The sequence below is a fragment of the Tursiops truncatus genome, chromosome 12 (genome assembly GCF_011762595.2).
Source record: "Tursiops truncatus isolate mTurTru1 chromosome 12, mTurTru1.mat.Y, whole genome shotgun sequence".
NCBI lineage: Eukaryota > Metazoa > Chordata > Mammalia > Artiodactyla > Delphinidae > Tursiops > Tursiops truncatus.
This window is the reverse complement of record NC_047045.1, coordinates 72,354,721-72,379,587: the sequence shown is the minus strand read 5'-3', so window position 1 is coordinate 72,379,587 and position 24,867 is coordinate 72,354,721. Positions and strand designations below refer to the sequence as shown.

The window sequence follows — 24,867 nt, the reverse complement described above, 5'->3', positions numbered from 1 at the left end:
AAATATACATCTCGGCACATCTGGGGACCCAGCTGTATTTAAGTCCAAACAATGCCAGAGAGGGTTCTTGTAGGAGAACAGAGTTGGGAAATCATTATCATCCTGTGTGCTAACATGAGCTGACATGTGTTGAAAAAGACAGTGTGCTAAGTACTTTACATGCATTATCTCAATTAATCCCTAAAACATCTCTAGAGGGAAATACCACTTTTAATACAATTTTTACAGAAAATGAGGCATAGAAGTAACTGTCGACAGTCATTTAGCTGATAAGTGATGGATTTGAAACCCAAACCCGGGTTGGATTAACTCCAGAGTCTAAGAATGTAACCATTTTTGCTAATCTGCATTTATCATTTAATCTTGTCTATTAACATGTGGGAAATGAGGAGCATACACGTGTTCTCCTCATCTGAACATGTCTTTTTTTAACTTCACATCAAAATGCATGCACCGTCAGTTTCTACCAATTACCAAACACACAAATCAGAAACACAGCTCAGCCCAGTGTCATGAGCCATGGTTACTCTCGTTAGAGAAAAGCCCGCTCACATATATTGCACTCGGTGTGGAGTGACAGAACTGTCATAAAGGTAATCATGTAAAAAACAAAATCTGCCATTATCCAGTTCCTGAATTTCTGAGTTGTTTTCTGTACCAGCTAGTGATGAACACTCTTCTTCTATTCATCATTCCCAGTTTTATACTCTTGGGACTAGGATATCATCACTATCAAACCAGAGATGTAAATGACTAGGAAACATTTAGTTTTAGGCTTAGAGTCCTAGTAAATCAAAAGAGCAAGACGGAAAATAAACTATAAAGTTACGATGTCAGCTGGAGATTCTTTATAGCGGGGCCTTGACAGTGGTTTTCAAGTTTTAGTATTGCAGATGGTGGAAAACAATCTGCCCAGGAGAACCAAAGTCTCCAAGCGCACACAGACCAAAGATAATTACAAGATCCTTGAACTGAAAGTCACCTCTATTGCAATCCCTGCTTTCAGGACCATTTTGTTGTTTATATGAGCAGAGAAGGCAAAGCCTTTAACAATACCTGTATGGGTAATTTACTTGAGAAGTCAGAGGACTCAACCCTAGTCTTTCCTCTTAACACCCTAACACACACACACACACACACACACACACACACACACACACACACACACTTTGGCCAGAGAATTCTAGGCTTCTACAGTAATTACATCTTAACTGAGTCACTGAATTAATTAACTGAATTAATTCAGTTAATTAATTAACTGAATTAATATAATTCAGTTATAATGTAACTGAATTATATTAATTAAAACAATCTTCACTCTTTAAAGTTGAATTTTGCTATAACTTTTTTCATGGAAACTTTACTAATCCTCTAAAAACTGGGAACAGAGATTCTTAATCTGGGGTTCGTGGATACGCTCCCCTGAAACAAGAAAAAAGATGAAGTATTTACTCGGTGGAGTTGCATGTGCAATGTACTGTGGAGAAAGTGCATAGCTTTCATCAGCTTCTCAAAGGAACCTGAGACCCCTTAAAGCCTCAAAACTACTGTCCTAGATACTGGTCCTCTAGTGTAACTGAAGGACATGGGAGTTAAAAAAGATCCTATTTCACTCTTACTCAGCACTTTCTAGAAGTTCATGCTGACAGGAGGTTCTAGCCCAGCAGTTGCTTCTTTTTTATAAAAACCAAAACAATTGTTGGAGGTGTCAGCGTCAAGGACAGGTTTTAGCAGGAGAAGGTAACAGTATCTCTGAGTCCCCTCCCCAGGAGCCACTGCTGGCCACCCTGCAGTCCCCGTCAGCACACTGCCCGGCGCAGGCATGTGCACAGAGCTGGGTTTCAATGCGTGGGGGTCAATCCTCGATCTGTTACTTTCTATTGGTTGCATGACCTTGGTCAAATAAATGCTTCCCTATCCTATTTTTTTCATCTATAAAATGGGGGAAATAATAATATCCTCTCAAGAGTTATGTAAGGATTAAATGAGATAATGTGGAAGTAGTACATGACACACTGTCACCTATCTGAAACCCTTGGAAACAGATGTGTTTTGGAATTCAGGTTTTTAAGAAATGTAATATATTGCTATCCTCTACATTATTTAATACCACCAGCATAACCCATAATAAATGGATATTTCTACAGCAAAACTATGAATATTCACATTAAGAGGGATGAACCAAGATTACAGACAGCCTTATGTCAATTCAGGACAGGTTCTGCCACCCCAAAATGTCAGTTTTCAGAGCATTTTGGATTTGGGGATTGAGAATAAGCAACTATCAGCCTGTTTGGAAGAATCCTACTCTCTTCAGTTCCCAAGGCCCTAATTCTCGTCATTGCTGAGTCACCAACCTTGGCTTGTCCTCATACTTCTATTCTCTGTGCCTTGGCGCCGGGCCTGTGGCTGAGCTGGTACCCAGTGTATTTCTCTTACCATAATGCTCATTTGAACCGTGTTCCGCTTGACCCGTGGTTCCCCTCTCCTACTATGGTTCTGAGTGAAGAAGACTCCTCTCTTCTCTTGGCTTTGTCTCAACCTCTCCCAGTTCCCGAGGCAATCTCTCTCCCACAGCTCCCCTGTTCCAAGGGCTGTCCGCCTCCTGTTCAATATATTCTCAGAAACTCTCAAAGTTACTCCCTGTGACGTTGGCAGGTACGCTGGTGAGAAGAACACTCTTCTCCTGGAGACAGACGAGACATTCCTCGGTTTCATTCAGGTATGCCTGAGAGTGGCTTGAGAGGAATGACGTGGCAAATCCTCCCGGACGGCACTCTGAGCCTCTCTCCCCCATTCCAGAGTGTCCCAAGAGAAAGAAGATGGACTCCAGCATCAACAGAACAGCCGAGGGGGACACTTCTAGGGGCTCAGTGACAGTCAGTGGCAGGTAGGAGCTGCCGAAGGCTACCCTCATGATACTACCTGGCCGTGGGATCACACGGTTTAGTACTGGTGGTGCAAAGGGGACGATCAGACATATGGGGGTTTGATTTCTCCTTCTTTCACATGCTGTGTGACCTTGGGTAAGTTACTCTAAATTCTCTGAGCCTCAGCTATAAAATGGGGATAACATTACCCACTTGACTAGGGCTGTAATTAGGAGTATGTCAGCTAACCTATATAAATGCCCCAATAACTATCCAGTCCCTTCCTTAAGTGCCCTTCCCTAGACTTTCCCTCACTAGCCCGGGAGACCCCTGAAGGGCAGGAACAGATCTTCTCCTTGTATTTATTTCTAGCGTAGGTTCTGGCCCATAGCAAGCAAGCCTGTAATAAAGTAGTGAATAAATGAATGCAATTGTTTTTGCAGTTGGTAGCACACCTTTAGTTCCTGCTAAATCAGATATCCACAATTTGAGAAGAGGAAACTAGGGTGAGGATGCCTGAGCCAGAGCTTCCTGGTCCAAATAACCATGTTTCCCTCTGATGTGGATAACAGAGGTAGACTGCACAAGCTCTTCCACTCCATAATAATGTTTTCTTTTTAAAATGGAACTTTAAATTTTATAGACGGAGTATTACATCCTAGTAACTAGAATGAAAAGTCTTTCTTCTACTCAACTGTCTCATTTAATTCTTATTACAGCTTATTTGGTAGGTAACATTGTTGTTTCCATCTTACAGCTACAGAAACAGAGATCTGTGTTCATAACGGATGCTTACCATTCGTATTAATATAATCCTAACCAGTGTATTCTTCCTTTTTCTTCCAGGTTTATTGAGCTATAATTGACATACAGCACTGTGGAAGTTTAAGGTGTGCAGCATAAGGATTTGATTTACATATCATGAAATGATTACCACAATAAGTTTAGTGAATATCATCTCACACAGATATAAAATTAAAGAAATAGAAAAAGTTTTTTTCCTTGCGATGAGAACTCTTAGGATTTACTCTCAACTTTCACATATAACACACGGCAATGTTAATTGTATTTATCATGTTGTACATTAAATTATATCCCTAGTACTGATTCATCCTATAATTGGAAGTTTGTACCTTTTGACTACCTTCATCCAATTTCCCCTCCCTCCAAAGTGCTGCATTTTTAAAAGATGTCTCAATTTAGAGTAAGACTTGAAGATCTACTACAGCTCAATACCTCTTTCACTAATCCTCAACTATTATTAATTAAACTAATTAATTATTAATTTCACTAATCCTCAACTATTATTAATTAATTTAATTCTAGCATTCTCTTGGGTTCAAGCAGATGATAATGACCAAACTAATTCTAAAATATTTTGTAGACCCCAAGATTCATTTAGGGCTTTGGAAATTAAGACACCTTGGATTTAAAAGCTTATTCAAGCAGCTTTGCATACAGTTATTCTGTTTTCTTGGACTAGAGAAGAAACTAAATGATTCCAATTTATCAATATAGAAATCAATGATGCTGTTTTTGCAGCATTTTTAATTAGCCTCAGTTCCTTATCTGTGAAGGGAACACTAACAGTATTTGCCATGCTTATGCGAGACACCCGTGGAAACACCAGGGCTTTGCCAGCTGTGAAAAGCTGCAGCTGCTAGATGTAACCCTATTGCGATAGACTGCCAAAGGTCCTTTCCAGTGCTAATTTTCCATAATTCCAAGATTCTGTAGTCCAGCAGTAAACAAGGTTTTTACTTACAATCTACATTTTTCTTTCTGTCTGATCCTTATTTTTGCTGTCTGAAAGAAACTTTGGGGAAAAAAAATGCAGTGCGTGTGTGTGTTTCTTTTTTCTTATAGTACAGTAGTTGCCCCCTTACCCAAGGTTACACTTTCTGAGGTTTCAGTTACCTCTGGTCAACTGCAGTCTGAAAATGTGAAATGGAAAACTCCAGAAATAAACAATTCTTAAATTTTCAATTGTGTGCTGTTGTGAATAAAGTGATGAAATCTCGAGGCTTCTAGCTCTGTCCTGCCCTGGATGGGAAGCAACACTTTGTCCAGCATATCTCACCCTCATTAGTCACTTAGCAGCCGGCGCGGTTATCAAATCGACTGTTGTGGTATTGGGGTGCTTGTGTTTGATTAACCCTTACCTTACTTGATGGCCCCAAAGTGCAAGAGTAGTGATGTTGGCAATTTGGATATGCCATAGAGTAACCATAAAATGCTTCCTTTAAGTGAAAGGGTGAAAGTTCTTGATTTAATAAAAAAGGAAGGAAATCATAAGATAACGCTAAGATCTACGGTAAGAACAAATCTTCTATTTGTGAACTTGTGAAGAAGAAAAAAGAAATTTGTGCTAGTTTTGCTGTTGCAATCTGCCAAAGTTACAGCCACAGTGTGTGGTAAGTGCTTAGTTAAGATGGAAAAGGCATTAAATTTGTATAAGATAATTTGAGAGAGAAACCACATTTATGTAACTTTTATTACAGTATGTTGTTATAATTGTTGTATTTTATTATTATTGTTGTTAATTTCTTACTGTGCCCAATTTATAAGTTAAACTTCATCATAGGAATGTATGTATGGGGAAAATACATGGTATATAAGGTTGTGCCTTGATATCTGTGAGGGACTGCTTCCAGGACCCTGGTGGATACCAAATTCCGTGGATGTTCATCTCTTATACAAAATGCTGTAGCATTTGCATATAACCTATGCACATTCTCCCTATACTTTAAATCATCTCTAGATTACTTATAATACCTAATACAATGTAAACGCTATGTAAATAGCTATGAATACAACCTAAATATTTTGTAAAACCCTCTGGTGGGATGCAAATTCAAGTCTTGCCTTTTGAAACGTCCTGGAATTTTTTTTCAAAATATTTTAAACTTGTGGTTGGTGAAATCCACGGATGTGGAATCTGAGGCTACAGAAGGTCAACTGTATAGGGTTTGGTACTATCCGTGATTTCAAGGCATCAACTAGGGGTCTTAGAACGTACTTCCCATGAATAAGAAGGGACTACCGTATACTTTTTTTTCTTTTTTTTGCCTATAATAGAGTAAAACAAAAGGCAGTCTCCATGAGAAAGCACTGTGACTAGAATCCAGGTAACAGAGGAGAAAGATCAGAGAGAAAAGGGAGCTGAAGTTAGAGGAGACTGGAAGGGCCCATTTTTGAAGAACGAGGGAGATACACTGGTTGGAAAGCACTTCCGCCGCTCTGATAGGTAATACAATGCATTTCTCCCCCAGAAGACATTGACAGTGTAGGTAAAACATGTTGCTCTGGAGGTTTGGAGGTAAGATGCTCGATACAGCTGACAACGGGTGAGGACCATGTGGGGGAATGAAGATGTATAAATTCCTCACACTCAGCCAATGTGATCTGGCGCTCCTTCCAGGATTCCAGAGCATGTGTACGCTTAATTTAGCCTGGCCCTGCACACTGCTCCCCACGAAAAGGAAAATCTCTCTTAATTTCTCTTTTCTGGCCATTCCCTTTTTATTTCTGTCAATAGAACCTTAAACTATGCCTAGATAGAGGCACACGGTCACACAGATGAGTCTACTTCATCTCTTCCGATGATGAGAGGCAGGTGTACATGATGTGAGATGCAGAAACAGCCTTTGATTAATATTTCAGTCACAGGAGAGGAATTCGGCTACAAGATGAAGGCGTATTAAGAAACAGCTCCCAGACAAATGGACTTTCTGAGTTCATCTCGAGGCATCCAACATCAGATTCACACTGCGTCAAAATTCAGATGATTTATACAGTCTCATTAGGTTCTATTAGTATTAATGGGAAATATGCATGTATATCGATATATGCATTAGTGCAGGCAGATTTCCCAAAGGATTTTTGCTTTGGGGCAAAAGCTGCTATTATGTGCACCTTCTCCACAATGGAAATAGAATTATATCCGCTAAATAAGTGCAGTTGGTCCAACGAAGTGACCACTAAAGCCTGGGGCTTGAAGCCAGCTCAAGCTGGCGTTTCTAGGTTTAGCAGGTTAGTGACAAACTGTTTTTGTTTGCTTTTTGGCTGCGCTGCGAGGCTTGCAGGATTTTAGTTCCCCAACCAGGGATCGAACCCAGGCCCCCTGCAGTGGAAGTGAGGATTCCTAACTACTGGACTGCCAGGGAAGTCCCAATGACAAACTGTTAAGCAGACTGTTTATTCTGAACCTGAACCTTTGACTCCAACTGACAATTGTTCTAAAAGGACAAAGAGGAGGAAATAAAATGATATTAATAGAGTTTAGATCTAGGGTATTGTTAGCTTTGCAAAACTGAAAAGCAGGGGGAATTAACATTTGATACCTCATTCTCTCCATTCTGTCCCCGCTCACCACACACCCATAAAGCTCCCAGCAGCACACAGAGTTCTCTGTTCTGTTCCTGCTTCCTTCTGCCATACCTCCTCCCAGAGCCTTCTTTCACGCTATGGTGTGAACATCTAATAGCAGCATAGCAGCATAAGTGTCATCCATTTCACTAATAAACTTGGCCGTGTGACATGACAGGCCTCATGGAAAGGGAAAGAACTTTAGAACTGATCAGTTCTGGGATGGAGACAGAGAATCCAAGAAGGATGGTCATAGCCAAAATCAAACACTCCGTTGCTGTCCCGTGCAATATGGTAGCCACTAGCCACATGTAGCTAAAGAGCTTAAATATAAATTGGTTAAAATTAAAAGTAACAATTTTCTTCCTCAGTCTCACTAGCCATGTTTCAGATGCTCAGTAGCTACGTCTGTCTAGTGGGTACTGAATTGGTGAGTGCAGACATAGGACATTTCCACCATCATGGAAAGTTCTATTAGACAGTCTGTTCTAGTGGGAAATGGTAAGTCAGGATTGTGACACCCAATGATGTTTCCCAGGAAAATCCAGTCTAATGGGCAGGGATGCTCTGTCAATGCTTAAACTGAGTTGGGGAGGTCTGTCTGGTCCCTTTGTTTTGGAACAAGAACGTGGGCAGTGGCTGGGTGTTGGTGGGCAGACAGTGAATAAAGGAAAACCGTGAACAGCGTAGGCACCTTAGAGCTAGGGTAGATCTGATCATTAACTCTACAAGGACTAGTAGAGGATAAGAGATGCTGAGGAACTCAAAACACTGGGGTTAGATAGAACATGAACATAAATTTAAAAATTTACATAACATTTGTGTTAATAATTATTAATGATTATTTTCTATTTTTGCCAAGTGTAGTCTCCTTAGGCCGCTACACCAAATTACCATAGACAGGTGGCTTAAGGAACAAACATCTATTTTTCATTGTTCTAGAGGCTGGTACGTCCAAGATCAGGGTGCTGGCAGAGGCAGTTCTTGGTGAGGGCCCACTTCCTGGTCTGCAGTCAGCTACCTTTTCACTGTGGCCTTACTTGGTGGAGAGCAGAAAGAGAAGCAAGCTCTCTCCTGTCTTTTCTCATATGGGCACTAATCCCACCTTGAGGACTCTATCCTCATGACCTAATTACCTCCCAAAGACCCCACCTCCAAAACCCTCGCACTGAGGATTAGGGTTTTTCAACAGCTGAATTTCTGGTGGGGGAGGATAAACATATAGTTCCTAACAGCAAGTTATACTACCGACATAAACTTTCTTTTCAAAATACAGTTATTAAAATTTCAAAGGGGGTACATTTAAGGAAAAATATTACATGAAAACTAGTATGGGAGAAAAGAGCAATACGGTAAAATTCCTAAATGTGGTTTGCAAAGGACGGAACTTTGAAACACTGATCCAAGGTAAAGGGTCTGGTCTGTTTCTCAGTAGGGCCACCCTAACCATCAGGGGCACCAGGCACAATGCCCAGAACCCACAATGCTTTTAGAGATCCATGCCAACGTGTTAATTTCTTTCAAGAAAATTAAATTCTGGAGAAAAAATACACTTTCAATTTATTATTTAATAAATTATATATATATATATAGTATGAACATATTTGTCTTTATACCAAGACAACTGTAAAACATAACTTTCAACATTTTTTTTTTTTTTTTGCGGTACGCGGGCCTCTCACTGTTGCGGCCTCTCCTGCTGCACAGCACAGGCTCCGGACGCACAGGCTCAGCGTCCATGGCTCACGGGCCCAGCTGCTCCGCGGCACCTGGGATCCTCCCGGACCGGGGCACGAACCCGCGTCCCCTGCATCGGCAGGCGGACTCTCAACCACTGCGCCACCAGGGAAACCCTTTCAACATTTTTTAATGGAGGAAGTGGCCCACAAAGCCAAAAGTGCCTGGGGCCCATGAAAATCATACCACCACCCCGTTTTTAGGTACACATGGGAGGAACCTTGAGGCAACGGGGACACAGAAGGGTAGCATTTGCTCAGCAGCATAATCAGTGGGCAGGGGTGGGGGACTCGGATTTCAGCAGGAAAGCGTAAGTACAAATCAGAAAGCAACAGCAGCATCCCATGCATGCCTGCCAGCTAAGCACGGTGTGAGCTAAGGTGCAGTCAGCAGACAGGGTGCCCAGGGCTCAGCCCAGGCCCACCAGACACCAGGCTTAGGACAGTAGGACTAACCCCAGTTCAAGTGATCACTACCTGCAGGTCAGGATGGGTTCTGGGAGTGGAGAGAGCTGAGCCTTCGGGGGAAGTTTCGCTGGGGACAGAGGAAAGGCAGGATAGTCAGATCATGGGATTTCAGTCATCATCAATTAGGAAGACCTATTCGGACTATTTAGCCCTGAAATCACATCATGGCGTTTAGGGACAATCACCTACTTGGCCTGAGTCAGACTTCTTACGATTATAAGAAACACAAATGAGAAGCAGATATACACATACACACACAGGCAGCAACTCCTAAACACAAAATGTGACTTGGGAATGTTGTCAGATATTCGTTTTGGCAAAGAAGTTTATGAAACAATTACCTAACGCACCCTGAAGGCAAAGACTGCCTAAGTGAAGGCTGACTCCAGGACCTCTTGACAAGGTCTGTGATGAAGGAGTATAAATGCCATTTCAAGTTGGAGAACTGTGGCCAAAGGCCAGGCACGCAGACCGATTCCATAATATCTTGTAGTTTCTCTCTCGTTGCCAAGTGAGAAGAATGACATTGATAAATCACCCTATTATAACTTGTAAAAAAAAAGGAACAGGTACTTAGAGAACTGACCAATACACACCTGAGTAAGACAAATGGCTGCGGGAAGATGGCCGAAACAAGTTGGAAATTAGTGATACCCGCTGTGGGAGGAACAGAAAACGTAGCTGACAGAGATAATATACCAATCTCACGCATGTCCATCGATTCAGGTCACCTGACAGTCTTCTTGGAAAAAAGTCTCAATTACTATTAATATACATGAAAACACCCTGAAAACTATGATACATCACGCAAGTGCAAGGTATTATTATAACTTAACCAACTGAAGTGGAAAATTAAAGCAATTATCTATATACTTTCATTTTAGGCTCAAGTTTTGGGATATTTGGTCAGGACTTTTTTTTTTCTTTTGGTTAAATGGTCTAGATATTTACCACTCTAATGTGTATAATCAGCAAAAAGAGTGTTTTGATTTTCTAAAACCTCCAGCTTTCAGGGGGACTCAGAATGACCGTGTAATGATAAGTGCCACAGATACCTCTCCTCTGTGAAACTGGGTTATTTTGTGCTGGTGAGCGTGTTGGTTTCTACAGTGGCATCCAGCACCTAGGCCACAAATGGCTTCCTTCTTAAACCTCAAGGGTCTCTGCAAACCACATTCCAGTGGTCTGTAGAAAGTGCTGCCCTACACTTTCCATTACCTCAGAGTTGGGCCAAGTTGGCCTGAGGGGGAGTCATTAACTGCTTCAGTGTCTTCATGTGTCTGATTAACTACAAATATATAATGCAGTTCAGCAGTGTAGGAAGCCACATGGGGAACCAGGGCGAAAATTCACTGCCATTTTCTCTGGCAGTTGTCAGCGGTCAGCAAGACCCAAACTGAAACCTTCAGTTGCCAACAGTTCCAAACAATACGCGTCCATGTTCCCGAGGTGGAGTGGCCCCGTGGGGGCCCAGGCTGAATGGGGGTAGGTTGGGTGAGAGGGACAGAATGGAAGTGGATAGAAAAATGAACTTCTGAGATATGAATAAAGAAAGGAATGGATTAATGGAAGGGACCCATATGTAGGTTTCTGGTGAATTGCTGGTGATACTGTGGAAAGTACATGTGGCGTCCAAGACAGCCCATTTTTACTTCAGGAAAACTCATTCTCGCATTCTGCAGCAGCTGCTACTATTTGGATTAGGAAGAGTAATAAGCCATATGGTGTGGGAGAAAGGAATCGCACGTCTTTTCACATGGACAAATATTATCATTCCAATACATAAACACGTCAATATAAGTGTTTTTTTCTTCTGGGAGCACTACAGCCCCTGATCTCATTTATAAGAAAATGACTCACTCCGGATGTGCAAAAATTACCTGCCACGGTTATTACTGGAACCTGCACCAGTGGTCTCCTCAAGTTTTTTTTTTTCCCTTATTTGCAGGAAGACAGGAAGAAAGGGGGGAAGGGAGGGAGAGAGGGAAGGAGGGAAGGAAGGAAGGGAAAGGAAGGACAGGAAGAAAGAAAGTCAGAAAGAAAGAGAGAAAGAAAAGAGAAAGAATGGAAAGCTGGTCCGAGGAAGAGAGGGCTCCCTGTTCCTAGCTCCCCACCTAGAAGGCAGCCCGACCCCAGAATGCTCATAACTAGCTCCCCACCTAGAAGGCAGCCCGACCCCAGAATGCTCATAACTGAGCCAGCGAAATACCTCGCAACCAAACCCAGGAGGCGAAGGTGGAAAAGACTTAAGCTACTTAGAGTGGTCAGTGAAGGCCTCTCTTGATTTTATTTTAAATGTCTCAAGGACAAAGCATCCATTGCGGACCATACATGCCTCCTAACGATCTATCTAGATCTTACATTTCTTAATTTGGTCTTGTTGCTTCTCTCTGCCATTTCATTTTTCTTTATTCTTCCTTGCCCTGGAACTTCCTAGATAAGGTTTTTCTCCTGAGAATCTACCACTTTTGGCACAAGCTGTTTTGTAATCAACCCCAAACTTCTCTTGCTTATGTCTCTTCCTGCCAAGGCTGGGTCATTGTCTTCCAAGGCTTTCCAGTGTCTGGCTTTTTAGGCCCATGTGTGTCCCTGCAGGGCAGACAAGCCCACTGGACTCAGAGAGGGCAGTCCTGGGGTGCTGTTTGCAGGGAGGGACAGAAGGGGCATGGCTTTGCTATTCAGGTCCTGTGTCCACCAAGGGTCAGCCCTAGTAAGGTGGAACCAAAGGAAGCCTCGGAGGGAGAAGACCTGGAGGAGACTGGGGGGACCTAGAGAGCTGTGCTCGATGGAGACAGCCATCCTAGGAAACAGCACAATGATGGACGATACTACTTCCATGGTAGCACAGTTTGTAGTGGGTGCTTTCCCCCAGTGTGCAATTCCTATAAGTGAACAAACTGGGATCAGTTTACCAAGTGACCCTTCTCTCATTCTATAGAGTCCAGATGGCAGATTACGGAAAAAAAATCAAATCCCTAGGAGTCTAGGATTAACATATCCACACTACTATATATAAAAATAGGTAATCAACAAGGACCTACTGAATAGCACTGGGAACTTTACTCAGTATTCTGTAATAACCTATATGGGAAAAGAATCTGAAAAAGAATAGACATATGTACATGTATAACTGAATCACTTTGCTGTACACCTGAAACTAACACAGCATTGTAAATCAACTTCACTCTAATATAAAATAAAATAAAATGAAAAAATCGAATCCAGCATTCACCTGCTGCTCGCTCAGCCTGTACCTCAGGGGCCTTCAGCTCCAGGGACATCTGTGGCCAGGCCGGTGAGCATAAATGGATGAATCATCAAGGCTAAGAGAGAGTAGGGGCTACGGGGAACTGGAGGATGGATGCATTCAAATTAAAACACCTAGCGGCCCTGCATACTCGCAGCAGACCCATCTGCAGATGCGTTCAGCCTCGGGGCCACCAGGTTGTAATTTTAGCTCAGAAACCCATCACCCTCCTCTGCGTGGGCACCTCCCAGGTTCCTCCACGGGCAGCCCACTCTATCTTGTTCTCCCTCACTCTCAGACGTGCTGGTCTCAATCCATACCTTTTGGCCAATGTCACATCCACTGTCCCAAGTGTATCACTTACAGTCCAGCCCTTTAATAGGCTGCTGGGTGGAGGTGAACAGCGGTGGACCCAGCAATCTGTGTTTAAGCCAGCCTTCCAGGAGATCCTGCTGCAGGCTCAAGTTGTTTTGGGGGTTTTTTGTTTTTATAAATTTATTTATTTATTTATTTTTGGCTGCGTTGGGTCTTTGTTGCTGTACGTGGGCTTTCTCTAGTTGCAGCGAGCGGGGTCCACTCTTTTTTAACATCTTTATTGGAGTATAATTGCTTTACAATGTTTTGTTAGTTTCTGCTGTACAACAAAGTGAATCAGCTATATGCATACATAAATCCCCATATCCTCTCCCTTTTGCGTCTCCCTCCCACCCTCCCCATCCCACCCCTCTAGGTGGACACAAAACACCGAGCTGATACCCGTGTGATGCAGCTGCTTCCCACTAGCTATCTATTTTACATTTGGTAGTGGATATATGTCCATGCCACTCTCTCACTTCATCCCAGCTTACCCTTCCCCCTCCCCACGTCCTCAAGTCCATTCACTACGTCTGTATCTTTATTCCTTTCCTGCCCCTAGGGTCGTCAGAACCACTTTTTTTTTTTTTAGATTCCATATATATGTGTTAGCATATGGTATTTATTTTTCTCTTTCTGACTTACTTCACTCTGTATGACAGATTCTAGGTCCATCCACCTCACTACAAATAACTCAATTTCGTTTCTTTTTATGGCTGAGTAATATTCCATTGTATATATGTGCCACATCTTCTTTATCCATTTATCTCTGTCGATGGACACTTAGGTTGCTTCCATGCCCTGGCTATTGTAAATAGTGATGCAATGAACATTGTGGTACATGACTCTTTCTGAATTACGGTTTTCTCAGGGTATATGCCCAGTAGTGGGATGGCTGGGTCGTATGGTAGCTGTAGTTTTACTTTTTTAAGGAACCTCCATACTGTTCTCCATAGTGGCTGTATCAGTTTACATTCCCACCAGCAGTGCAAGAGGGTTCCCTTTTCTCCACACCTCTCCAGTATTTACTGTTTGTAGATTTTTTGATGATGGTCATTCTGACTGGTGCGAGGTGATACCTCATTGTAGTTGTGATTTGCATTTCTCTAATGATTAGTGATGTTGAGCATCCTTTCATGTGTTTGTTGGCAATCTCTATAACTTCTTTGGAGAAATGTCTATTTAGGTCTTCTGCCCATTTTTGGATTGGGTTGTTTGTTTTTTTGATATTGAGCTGCATGAGCTGCTTGTATATTTTGGAGATTAATCCTTTGTCAGTTGCTTTGTTTGCAAATATTCTCATTGTGGTGTACAGGCTTCTTGTTGCAGTGGCTTCTTTAATTGTGGAGCACAGGCTCTAGGCACGCAGGCTTCAGTAGTTGTGGCACTCAGGCTCAGTAGTTGTGACGCACAGGCTTAGTTGCTCCATGGCATGTGGGATCTTCCTGGACCGGGGATTGAACCCATGTCCCCTGCATTGGCAGGTGGATTCTTAACGACTGCACCACCAGGGAAGTCCCCAAGCTCAAGTTTGAGAACCTCTGCTCTCTCCTGTTGCTCTCATCTTCACTTTGCCACGTGCCTCAGTTTGCCTGTATTCTTCCTAAATTGCATGCCTAAAACTAAACCTTGACCCACATAGACTATTATCTCATTCATTTTAGAAGAATAAAGAGGCATTATGAAGATTAAATTAGATAATACCCTTGAAATACTTAGCACAGTTCCTAGCACTTACTAAATATGTAATGCATGTTAGTTATTATTGTCATCATTTATCAATGTGTTATATTAATTATACAAGTTTTTCATTTGGTCTAAGACCAAATGAACTTTTAGTGTATGGTAAGTTTCTACTGTGGACACTCTGTGTCAAATTCCTCTAGAGTTTCTGTCTCTTATTTACAACTCATATATTTACATAGTGAATGGAAAAGCAAAACCTGTATTTAAAAAAAACCCCAAAACAAAAAAAAAACGTGTACTGAAAACAGTAGCATAAATGGTAGGGTTGAAACACCCTCATTGATGTAAGGAAGTGATCTTGTTACATCAGCTAAAAGCTGCACAGGTTTGGGGAGGAAGACGATAGATCCCCCCCAAAAGGAAGGAAGCAATCACAGAGGTACGATTCCTTTGAAGTAGTGAAAGGAGAGATCAAACATAAATTTTAAGCTTTCTGATATTTCAAAGAACACAGAGAATCTCTTTCCTAACCCTCCTCCAATTTTAAACGCGCTGCAAAATCTCCACCCTTCTTCCGTTTTAGTTAAAAGACTATTTTATATAGTAGAAAAAGTAGAAATGCCAGCCTGTGCTGGGTCTGTATTAAAATCCGCTCAATAAAGAATTCTGACTTTCATTAAAATAAGAGCTAAAGGAGGGCCAAGAGGCTGACCTTCACGTCGTTCACGAGTGACACCAATCACCAGGCCTTGGCACGCGCATGGATTTCTCGCAAGGATTTCGGCAGGTGTTTTCTGAATTGCATCCAGAATCGCACTGGACAGAAATGCAGCAGAGGTCGCCGAAGCCACATCAATAATGATAAGCAGGCTGATCGCGGCCCCCTCCGGCCTGCCCTGTGAGCCCACGGAGATCCCATCACCACTGAGTCCGCAGGAGGCAGCGTCTGCAGGAGCCTCTAGCCAAGTGCCAAAGTCATGTTAACACACTGGAGATGGACACTCTAACAGCGCAGGCCAGAGGTCTAAGGGAATGAAATGAGCTTAGGAGAGGAAAGTGGAGGAGAAAAAACACACAGATTTTTTTTTTTTTTTTATCAGTAGGTTTCATTTTAAAATTTGGGATATTTTCAATACAAATGCTTACAGTGTTACATCAACACTGTCATATTTTCAAGTATACTTTTTTTAAAGTTAAATTGTGCACAGGGAACTCTGCTCAATGTTATGTGGCAGCTTGGATGGGAGGGGACTTTGGGGGAGAATGGATACATGTATCTGTATGTCTGAGTCTCTTTGCTGTGCACCTGAAACTATCACATTGTTCATCAGCTATACTCCAGTATAAAGTAAAAAGTTAAAAAAAAATAAAGTTAAGGGCTTCCCTGGTGGCGCAGTGGTTGAGAGTCCGCCTACCGATGCAGGGGACGCGGGTTCGTGCCCCGGTCCGGGAGGATCCCACATGCCGCGGAGCGGCTGGGCCCGTGAGCCATGGCCGCTGAGCCTGTGCATCTGGAGGCTGTGCCCCGCAACAGGAGAGGCCACAGCAGTGAGAGAGGCCCGCGCGTATCGCAAAAAAAAAAAAGATTAAAAGAAAAAACTATTAAAAGTACTCTGCAGGGACTTCCCTGGTGGTCCACTGGTTAAGACCTTGCGCTCCCAATGCAAGGGGCCCGGGTTCGATCCCTGGTCAGGGTCCTGGATCCTGTTTGCTGCAATTAACACCCGGCAAAGCCAAATAAATAAATATTAAAAAAAAAAACTCCAAAGGTGAAATAGAACACGTGTATGGCCCCTTAAAGTTCTCCACCTTCTATGATTCACAATTACCTTTAAAATCTATCTAGGACTTTTCAGTCTAAACACGCAACCTCTTGATTTTCTTCACTTGTGTGCTTGTGATAACTTGCCTCCCCTTTCAAGCTCTCAGGTGAATTGTGTACCTCTTTCTCTTGTGGACAGAAGAGAGTTTAAGTAATACAACTATGTGTATGCCTGGCAGAGTCGATCATCTGAAGCAAAGGATGCTGCCAGGTCACCAGATTTCAGTGGGCAAATTGATACGAATAAAGCCAGAGAGGGGGAGATGTGAGAAGCAGACTAACTAGAGAGAAACTAACACAGTGAGTGTGAAAGAATAAAAAGGTTTCATGTTTAGCAACCAATCGCTAAGAAGGAGAAATGGGAAAATCTACCTACAATGTCATGAAAACAGAGAGACGAGGAGTTTTGAGAGTGCAAAGTGTTCCATACGGCAGGAGTGTTGCTAGCAGAGAAATTTTGTTCTGAGCTCTTAGGATGGGCACTGGTGCCTTGAGATTTTTGTAGAAAAGATTTGGCTACCTCAAGGAACAGGGAAGTATCAGAAAGGTTTGCTGGCCTTAGGAGTAGATCTAAGGAGAATCAGACTTCTCTTTTATCCTAAGCAGAGACAGACTGTTACCTAGTACACACGACAGCCATCATTTCTAACTTGATGTAGTTTACACCCTATAGGATCCCATTCATCAACCAGCATTTCATATTTTTCCTTAGAAATATGCTTCTTTCTCCCTGTCCAACTTATACCGCTCTGGCCTGGGGCCCCTGTCATCTCATGCTTAGGTCCTGTAACAACAGCTTTCTGACGGCCTCCAGAATCTTCAGAATCCAATCTATGTGGACAGACTACTTTTCCTTAAACGCTGCTTTTACCATGCCATTCTACTGCTCCCATACCTTCTATGGCTCCCAAGTCTTAACTCCTTTGCTTGGCCTTCAAGGCTCTCTAGGATCTGCTCAAGTTTCTCTCTCCCCGACCCTCACATGCATTTCCTGTTCAGTCACTCAGTACTGTCCCAGCACCAGGGGTGTTTCCGCATCCCAGCATGTATTCAACACCATCCCCTTCACCTGGATGCCCATCCCTCTCCTTTCAAAATTCTCTCCATCCTTCTTGATCCATTTCCTTCATGACACCTTCTCCAACTTCCCTGACTTCAGAATCCCTGTTGCATTTAGAGTGTGAACCACGCACTTGGATACTCTTTTATATATTAGTTTGTTCTCTAATTGTTTCGTGTACATATAGCTCATCTCTCAACTGTATTTTGACCTTCGTGAGTCAAGAGCGTGTCTTCTTCCTCTGTGTTTTCTGCAGAAACAGGAGAGTAAGTACAGAAGCCAGACTCGGTGAGCGCTTGCCTGATGCTTTGTTCAGTTGAGCTCATGTGGAGAGAAGGAATGGGGGTGAATGGGGATCTCAGGTTGGAAAAAAAGAAAAACGGTTTGGGTCTCGGGGGTGATGATGATCACACAGGACTACAGAGTCAGTTACCACTGTTCACTTCCCCCAAACACCTGTGCCCGTACATAGCACCCACTGGCGACTGCGGCCTCATATTAATCCGTCCGTGCTGAAGCTGGCGTGTAGAACCACTGTGCTAAGTCGTGTGCAGGGCAGGGACCTGATCTATCAACTGTCCTGGAACAGCACACAACCTTGGGGATTTGAAACTGCACCTGGAGGCAAGCTCCCGAATTTGAACTGGCAGGGGCTGCTCTTATCCTCTTAGAGGAGAGGATTATCTGGTCCTGTCCAGCATGGAGGTGAATTTCTAAGCGACACAAGCAGTCTGAAAGACCAAAGACATGCAGAAATTCAAATGCACTAAGAACAAAGAATAACTAGGGAATTATCCATGGAGGAACTCCTCTGGTCCTCCAGGCAGAGAAGGCTGAGAGCAAATGTCCCACATTATGGATGAAAGGACCTGCTTCTGACGGCAGAGGCTTATACTTCTCACTCCCACACTGCTCGCTACGCAGACAGCGCCTAACCCATCATTAAATCTCTGGGTCTCACCATCTATGCAGTTAAGGTAACGCCCTGCTGACCACAAGAGAGGTCGGGTGCATTAATTACGATAGAAAGACACTGTGAAGGTACACCAGCCTCTCCAAACTTCGTTTCTGTCGATGCACACAGGCCCCTGGGCAGCCACAGGATGCCAGTGAATTTCAGTCCCTCCTGCCCTGGGCTGGGCCCGACCCTGGCTGTCGGAGTTGGCAGGTATTTTACCCATTGCACAGCCCGGAAGGAGCTCAGGGGAGACCGGTGAGCTGCTGCCAGCAACCTAAGGCGGTGTCGGGGCCTGATGGCCTGGCGGTAAGTGGCCACCCACTTGCCAGGGGAACTGGTGACAACATGTAGTTGCCGAGATGGAGCCGAGATGCAGCCAGAGGCTGAAGAGCTTCCAAAAGAGGAGAGAATTTTCAAGACGGCAGTTTGAGTCACCAAGGTTGAAGAGAACAACAGGCGAGCCTGAATCTGTGATAGGTGTTTACTGTACAGTTCTGATCTTCTCTCATGGGACTGACTGTATCTTACCTGGAAACTCCTCGGGCAAGGAACTGGGGGGGGGGGGTCTAAGTGGGGAGGACCAATACCTACACCTCACCCCTTTGTGTATTTCCTGAGTTCCAGCCTCTGCCTGGGCCCCTCGGGCTGTCCTCGCATCCTGGACCCAACCAGCTGCTCTGTCAGTTCCCAGCCCCTTGGAGCACAGACATCCCTTCCTGCCCTGAGGGCATGCAGGAAAAAGCCCTTTTTATTTTTCTGGTTTGTCAAATGAGCTCCTAATCAAAACTAAGGCATTTAAACAATCGAAATATTACAAGAGCATAGAAATGGTTCAGTTTCCAGAATACAACTGATTGATAACATTTTGCTAAGTGAATGACTTGGATAAACGAAGGTGGATGTCTCCAAAGCTTGCATATGGATCTGAAAATTGGGCCTTTTTAGTTATGTCTGGGAACAGTATAGTATTTTTTTACCCTGATTTCTGCCAGCCGAGATACAGCATTTAAACCTAAGACACCGGGCATGGTGAGCATTCTTTAATGAACAGAAGTGATTATTCTAGAAACCAATGTTTTAATTTGTTCTTGGAGTCAACTTTATGTTATAAAAGAAGATAAGTCATACTGCCAAGGAAAAGACAGGTAGATCACATTGCTGCCACCAAAAGAGACTTTTTTATTCCGATCTAAAAATCACCCATGTTTGCAACAGAATCTTCTATTTCCAGTGAAGTTCAAATTCACATTAGAAAGGAGAAAACACAATGAAAAGTTATACTATGGAACAGTGAGATATACTAACTGAAAAAGCACTGCACTGGGGTTGGGGTCTAGGATCTTGTAACCCAACTCTTGGTTCTTCAAGTAGGGGAACTTCAGTTTATTCAGTTATAAAATGAGATGATCAGCCAGGGTCCCCGAGGCCTGGGAATCTGTGTTGTTCTGGCAGCCTTTCAGAACTTGACCAATTCATCTGAAGTAAACTCAACAGTTCTCAGTGACATAAAAAGAAATAAGAGGTCTGAATATGCCCAGTTCAAAAATCATAAAAATTAGCTTTAGACTTTAGTATGTGCCTTTTTCATGCTCTTCTGATCATAGTATACATTATGATCATTATATATATATACACTCACAGACAGGTGTATTTATATAATCCTAAATGAGATACATTTAAAGAAAATCAAAAGTAACAACGCAACCCAGAGTTCCAAGAAACACTTCATCTGTGTTAAAAACCTAGTTCGATGTTACAATCCCTTTCTATCAGCGAATCGTGTTGCTTCAATAAGGTAATGTCTTGCGTGCCCACAAGCTATGCGGTATGGTTCATCAATAAAATTAGAAAAATTTACACCCAAACAATTCATCCAAAGTCATTTATCACTAATACCATTTGGTATGTAGAAGGCATGTTTCACTTTAAAATAATGAGCAAGGCTACAGTCCTTTGATTATAAATTCCCCTTTCATCTTAATTTTATGAAAAGCCACAAGGAAAATGCCCAGCATGATGCCCTTGATATTTAAACACTTCGTTCCACTTACCATTAGTTTGCTCCAAAACTCAGCCTCCCTTGAAAAATGCTCCATATTGAAGAGATAAATTTCGTGTTCTGCCTTGTCAAATGTGTCACTTGGACTGCTCCAGTGACTGAGCACAGGGAAGCAAACATTTCAGCCAAGCTGCTTTCATAATACTGATGGTTTGCTTTCTCTCATCCCTGAGAGTCTTGGGAGCAATGAAATTTACATACGTTGGGGTGAGATGGGTGTGGGCATTTCCCATAGTTATGATTCAAAACCGAGTTATGTTTCATTCAGGGAGATAATAATATAACTCAAAGAAGAAAAGTATCCCCTAGCATTGCTGCCACTTAAGACATGACAACTCCTGTTGCCTTGTGCCAATGCACCACACCGCAGTCTCTGTGCCAAGAACAAACCTACAGTGGGTGGTGTCAACTGCTTCTGGCATTTTTTTTTTTTTTCATGGCAGACTCTAGTATCTATAAACCTCTCAGCTCACTTGAAGGTGTGCACAGTAACACAAGAATAGACATCTGGAATGCAAGTCTAAGGTTGCAAGGTCAGGGAGACAGCTTTTGACATTATTGTGGGCAAAATTAACCAAAGTCGACTACTACATGATTCATCCTGTGTGTGCTCTGTTAGAACAGGTAAAATATGATTTTTTTTAACAGCCGCATAAAGATATATGTGCTTGTAATAGTCTCACTTTTTTCGTATGAGAGATTGGAGAAGAAATAACTTCCTTAAAATGTCCCAGAGAATTGGATCTGTGGTTATCATCGTAGGCATAACTCAGATATGAGACACTCCCGTTTTCATTAGTTCTGACTATTCTAATGGTCACTCAAAAGAAACATATGTGTAAATAGAGAGGTTTTTTTTAAAAAAACATTTAAAAAAATTAAAAAGTTTTTTTGGCCATGCAGCATACGGGATCTTAGTTCCTCGACCAGGGATTGAACCCAAGCACCCTGCAGTGGAAGAGCAGAGTCCTAACCACAGGACGGCCAGGGAAGTCCCAATAGAGAGGTTTAACACTCTCTACCCATGATTCTTGCAAGCTGAAAAAGGAAAGGAAGGAAAAGCAGAGACTAGATAAAGCCTGATGGCAGAGACCTGGAAGAACTGAAGTTCTTTCTTTCTGGGCTTGCACGACCTTTACATGTTCAATGAACATTTCTCAGATATTTAGATTTAATGAAGTTGCCAAAGCTTCTGATGAAAAGCAAAACTCAAATGCACAAAATGCATATCCTTTGATAAACCTTCCCCTGAGTGTTCTAACAACATTTCCTTCCTTTGCCAGTTTCTAATTACACAGGACTTAATGAGCAGCGGCCCTTTACAGTAAAACCTGGCTGTGGTCAACTGCTGAGATCTACTTCCAAAGCCTGGGGTGGAAAATCAGAAGCCGACATCCTGCTGTTCCAACACGAAACAAACCACTTTGATAGTTATTCTCTTGCAGGAAGATTTTCCTCCCCTTATTTTAATACGGGTAGGGCTTTCTCAAACGCTTCATTTTATAGAGTTTCACCCTGGAAAGCAGTTATTTATGTTTGGTACATTTTCTCCACTTCTTTCATGCCCCAAATTAGTTTCAACTTTGTCAGATTAACTGCTTAAATATAAAAAAACAACTACCGACAACTAAGGGATCTGGGGAAACGGAAAGTTGGTAAAGAAGAGCACATTTTCAAGAGAAGAAAGATGATTTTGTTGGAGGAATATCTAAAAGTACTTGTTTACTTTTCTTCCCTGGAAGCCCTGAGGAGGGCTATACTTAGTGTAACTCTTCCATGAACCACTGCGCCCATCAGAACCTGTTTTGCGGGTCCTGCCTCACAGCCGAGTCCATCTCTAACTGCTGTTTGTGGCCAGGGTGAGTCATTTGAACACTGGGCAACTTTTCCAACCACGTGAAGCAACTATTTCTCTCTGGCAGGGAGTCTTCTTTCCCACTGGTAAAATCTGATGTTCTATCTGCTTACTATTCATTTCACTGAGTAGGGACACAGGTACTTTTATAAAATAGATACACTTCATATTAAATAGATACACGAGGAAGTTCTAAATTAAGTCATATGTTTTAAAAATTCAAGGGCATCTCGATACTTAAAGGAATCCATGGCACATCCACTTTTAAGAGGGAAAACAACTTTGCAAGTGTGAGGTTTTATAGACTGCATTGTCTTAAACTGAGGGACACGAGTTCAGCCTGCTGTGACTGACTCAACTAGTGTCACTGGAACACAAAACTGACTCTACAGGCACGTTTTGGTCGTCCTTTGCACAGAGAGTGGTTATGAGAGCTTTCTTGGTATCAGTGAATTTTACTCATTTGCAAACAATTTGCAAGAAAAAGAGGATGCAAAATCGGTTTACATTGTCCAAAAAGTTTAACTGATGCAAAGCGCAGTCTGTAAAGGATGAATCAGTGGTGCCTTGAGAATGTGCCTTCAATCCCCCCTACTTCCTTGCACAAATACAGTGGGTGGAGGACCCAAAGTCCCCTCTTTGTGCAATGTTCACTCCACTTGGTCTTGGAGAATGGCTTAGGCCCGCACATGGGGTGCAGTGCTGTGTTTGGTGCTAACCACACACACTCATGACAAAGTCTGGAGGTTTGAATTTAGGGTTGTTTCCCCCTCTCACCCTCATATCCTTCTTTTCCTCTCGGTCTCTGTGCCTCATTCACTGAGTGTGGTAGAAGCCAGACCCAGCTGCAAGACTTCCTGGCTTTTTTTCCCTAAGAGTCTGACTCCCAAAGGGAAGACTGAATTTAAAGGAAGGAGCAGAATATCTTTGAGAAACAGGTCTGGGGGTAGAGAGAGGTTCCAAGGTCCCAGGGAAGGGTGGTTCCCTGGCTTTGCCCTGGGGAAGCAGAGTGTCCCAGGGAGGAAGAGTTGTGGTGTGTCTACAGAGGAGAAACTGTAAGACTGTGACTCACAGCTTCCACAATGATCCTCATGCCTCAGGAGGACATGGGAGCAGCAGAGGACTGCTAGATGTCCAGGCAGCCCTGAAGGCCCAGGTAGCCCTGGAGGCCCAGGTGGTATGGTATCGGTGAGACCATGACAGACCCCAGAGCCAAGGCCCCTCACCTTTCTGGGCACTTGAACCCCTTCCTGAATCTGGTGAAGTCCTAGAAAGGAGAGGAACGCCCAACAAGGACAAAATGAAATGCAGCTGGGGGCTCAACGTTGCTTTAAAGGAAATATAAATCAAGTCACATTTAGTCCTCACTTGAGTTTGAGGACAAGGGTTGTATCAGCTACTCATTCTGATGCCAAGCAACATGGTGAGGCCTTGGGAAGTCTGCCATTTTTTTCTGTGTAAGCAGGTGGAATCACATCTCTAGTGTTACAACTAGAGAGCTAGATAAATGCTGTGTATTACTTTGCTCCTGGCCTCAAGGTCGCCTGGTAGCCTTTGCTCTTTGGGCATCACCTTGACCCTCACCATTGGGCTCCTGGTTGGGAAGTTTATTGCTGTTGTTTCCTGGCTCTGCAGAGGTAAGTGGCACAAGTTGAAACAACAGATGGTGAAATTTCTGAATTAGAAGTGGTTATTGTGTTCATTGTGATTTTAGCTTTTGGACCACAGTAGATAGAAAGCACATCTTGACCAAATAAAATTCTATGGCAGAGAAAAAGGTCCATTTAGGATCAATTATCAAAGGCCCCCTAGGATACTGAGCATGGCACACGCACCCCACAATTTGATCTGGCCTTTCTCTTCCTATGTTAAGTGTGGCGGTTTCTGAAATGTACTGTACATACTGCCCATGTCTGTTACCAAACAGTTTCTGGGACCTTTGACAGGGGCAATTAAAAAATAAAAATTAAACAAAAACCCCTGCCATATGTGTTGGCACCTATCTGACAACATAAAACCAGACACTCCTCAGTCTTTCCTGAATGATCCATAGAAGCGTGAGTAAAACAAACATACTGAGACTTAAGTGAACACCCAAAGCAATAGAAAACATCAACTCCCCAGTCTAGGACGCCACACAGGTATGGACTAGGGGAGCCTCCTGTGTCCTCAGAAGGAAGGTGCACAGCACACAAGAATAAGAGAGATGGGGTAATGAACAGCCTATGTCGAGGTGGATAATAAACTATGTGCTGAGACTGTGTCTTCATTTTTTTAAAAAAATTAATTAATTAATTTATTTATGGCTGTGTTGGGTCTTCATTTCTGTGCGAGGGCTTTCTCTAGCTGCGGCGAGTGGGGGCCACTCTTCATCGCGGTGTGCA

At 42.9% G+C, this 24,867-nt stretch overlaps 1 protein-coding gene across 2 annotated transcripts in view; it reads right to left on the bottom strand.

Moving 5' to 3' along the window:
- The window catches only part of SASH1 (SAM and SH3 domain containing 1), a 322,628-nt gene extending 301,867 nt beyond the window's left edge, over window positions 1-20,761 (bottom strand). Inside the window, exon 1 of one of the 2 annotated variants that reach the window (XM_019951423.3) lies at window positions 20,621-20,761. In XM_019951423.3, the coding sequence (XP_019806982.1) occupies window positions 20,621-20,665 (45 nt within the window). In that variant the 5' untranslated portion in view covers window positions 20,666-20,761. The remainder of the gene's footprint in view (window positions 1-20,620) is intronic. The other variant, XM_019951425.3, reaches the window with a different exon arrangement.
- Between the last annotated feature and the right edge of the window lie 4,106 nt (window positions 20,762-24,867).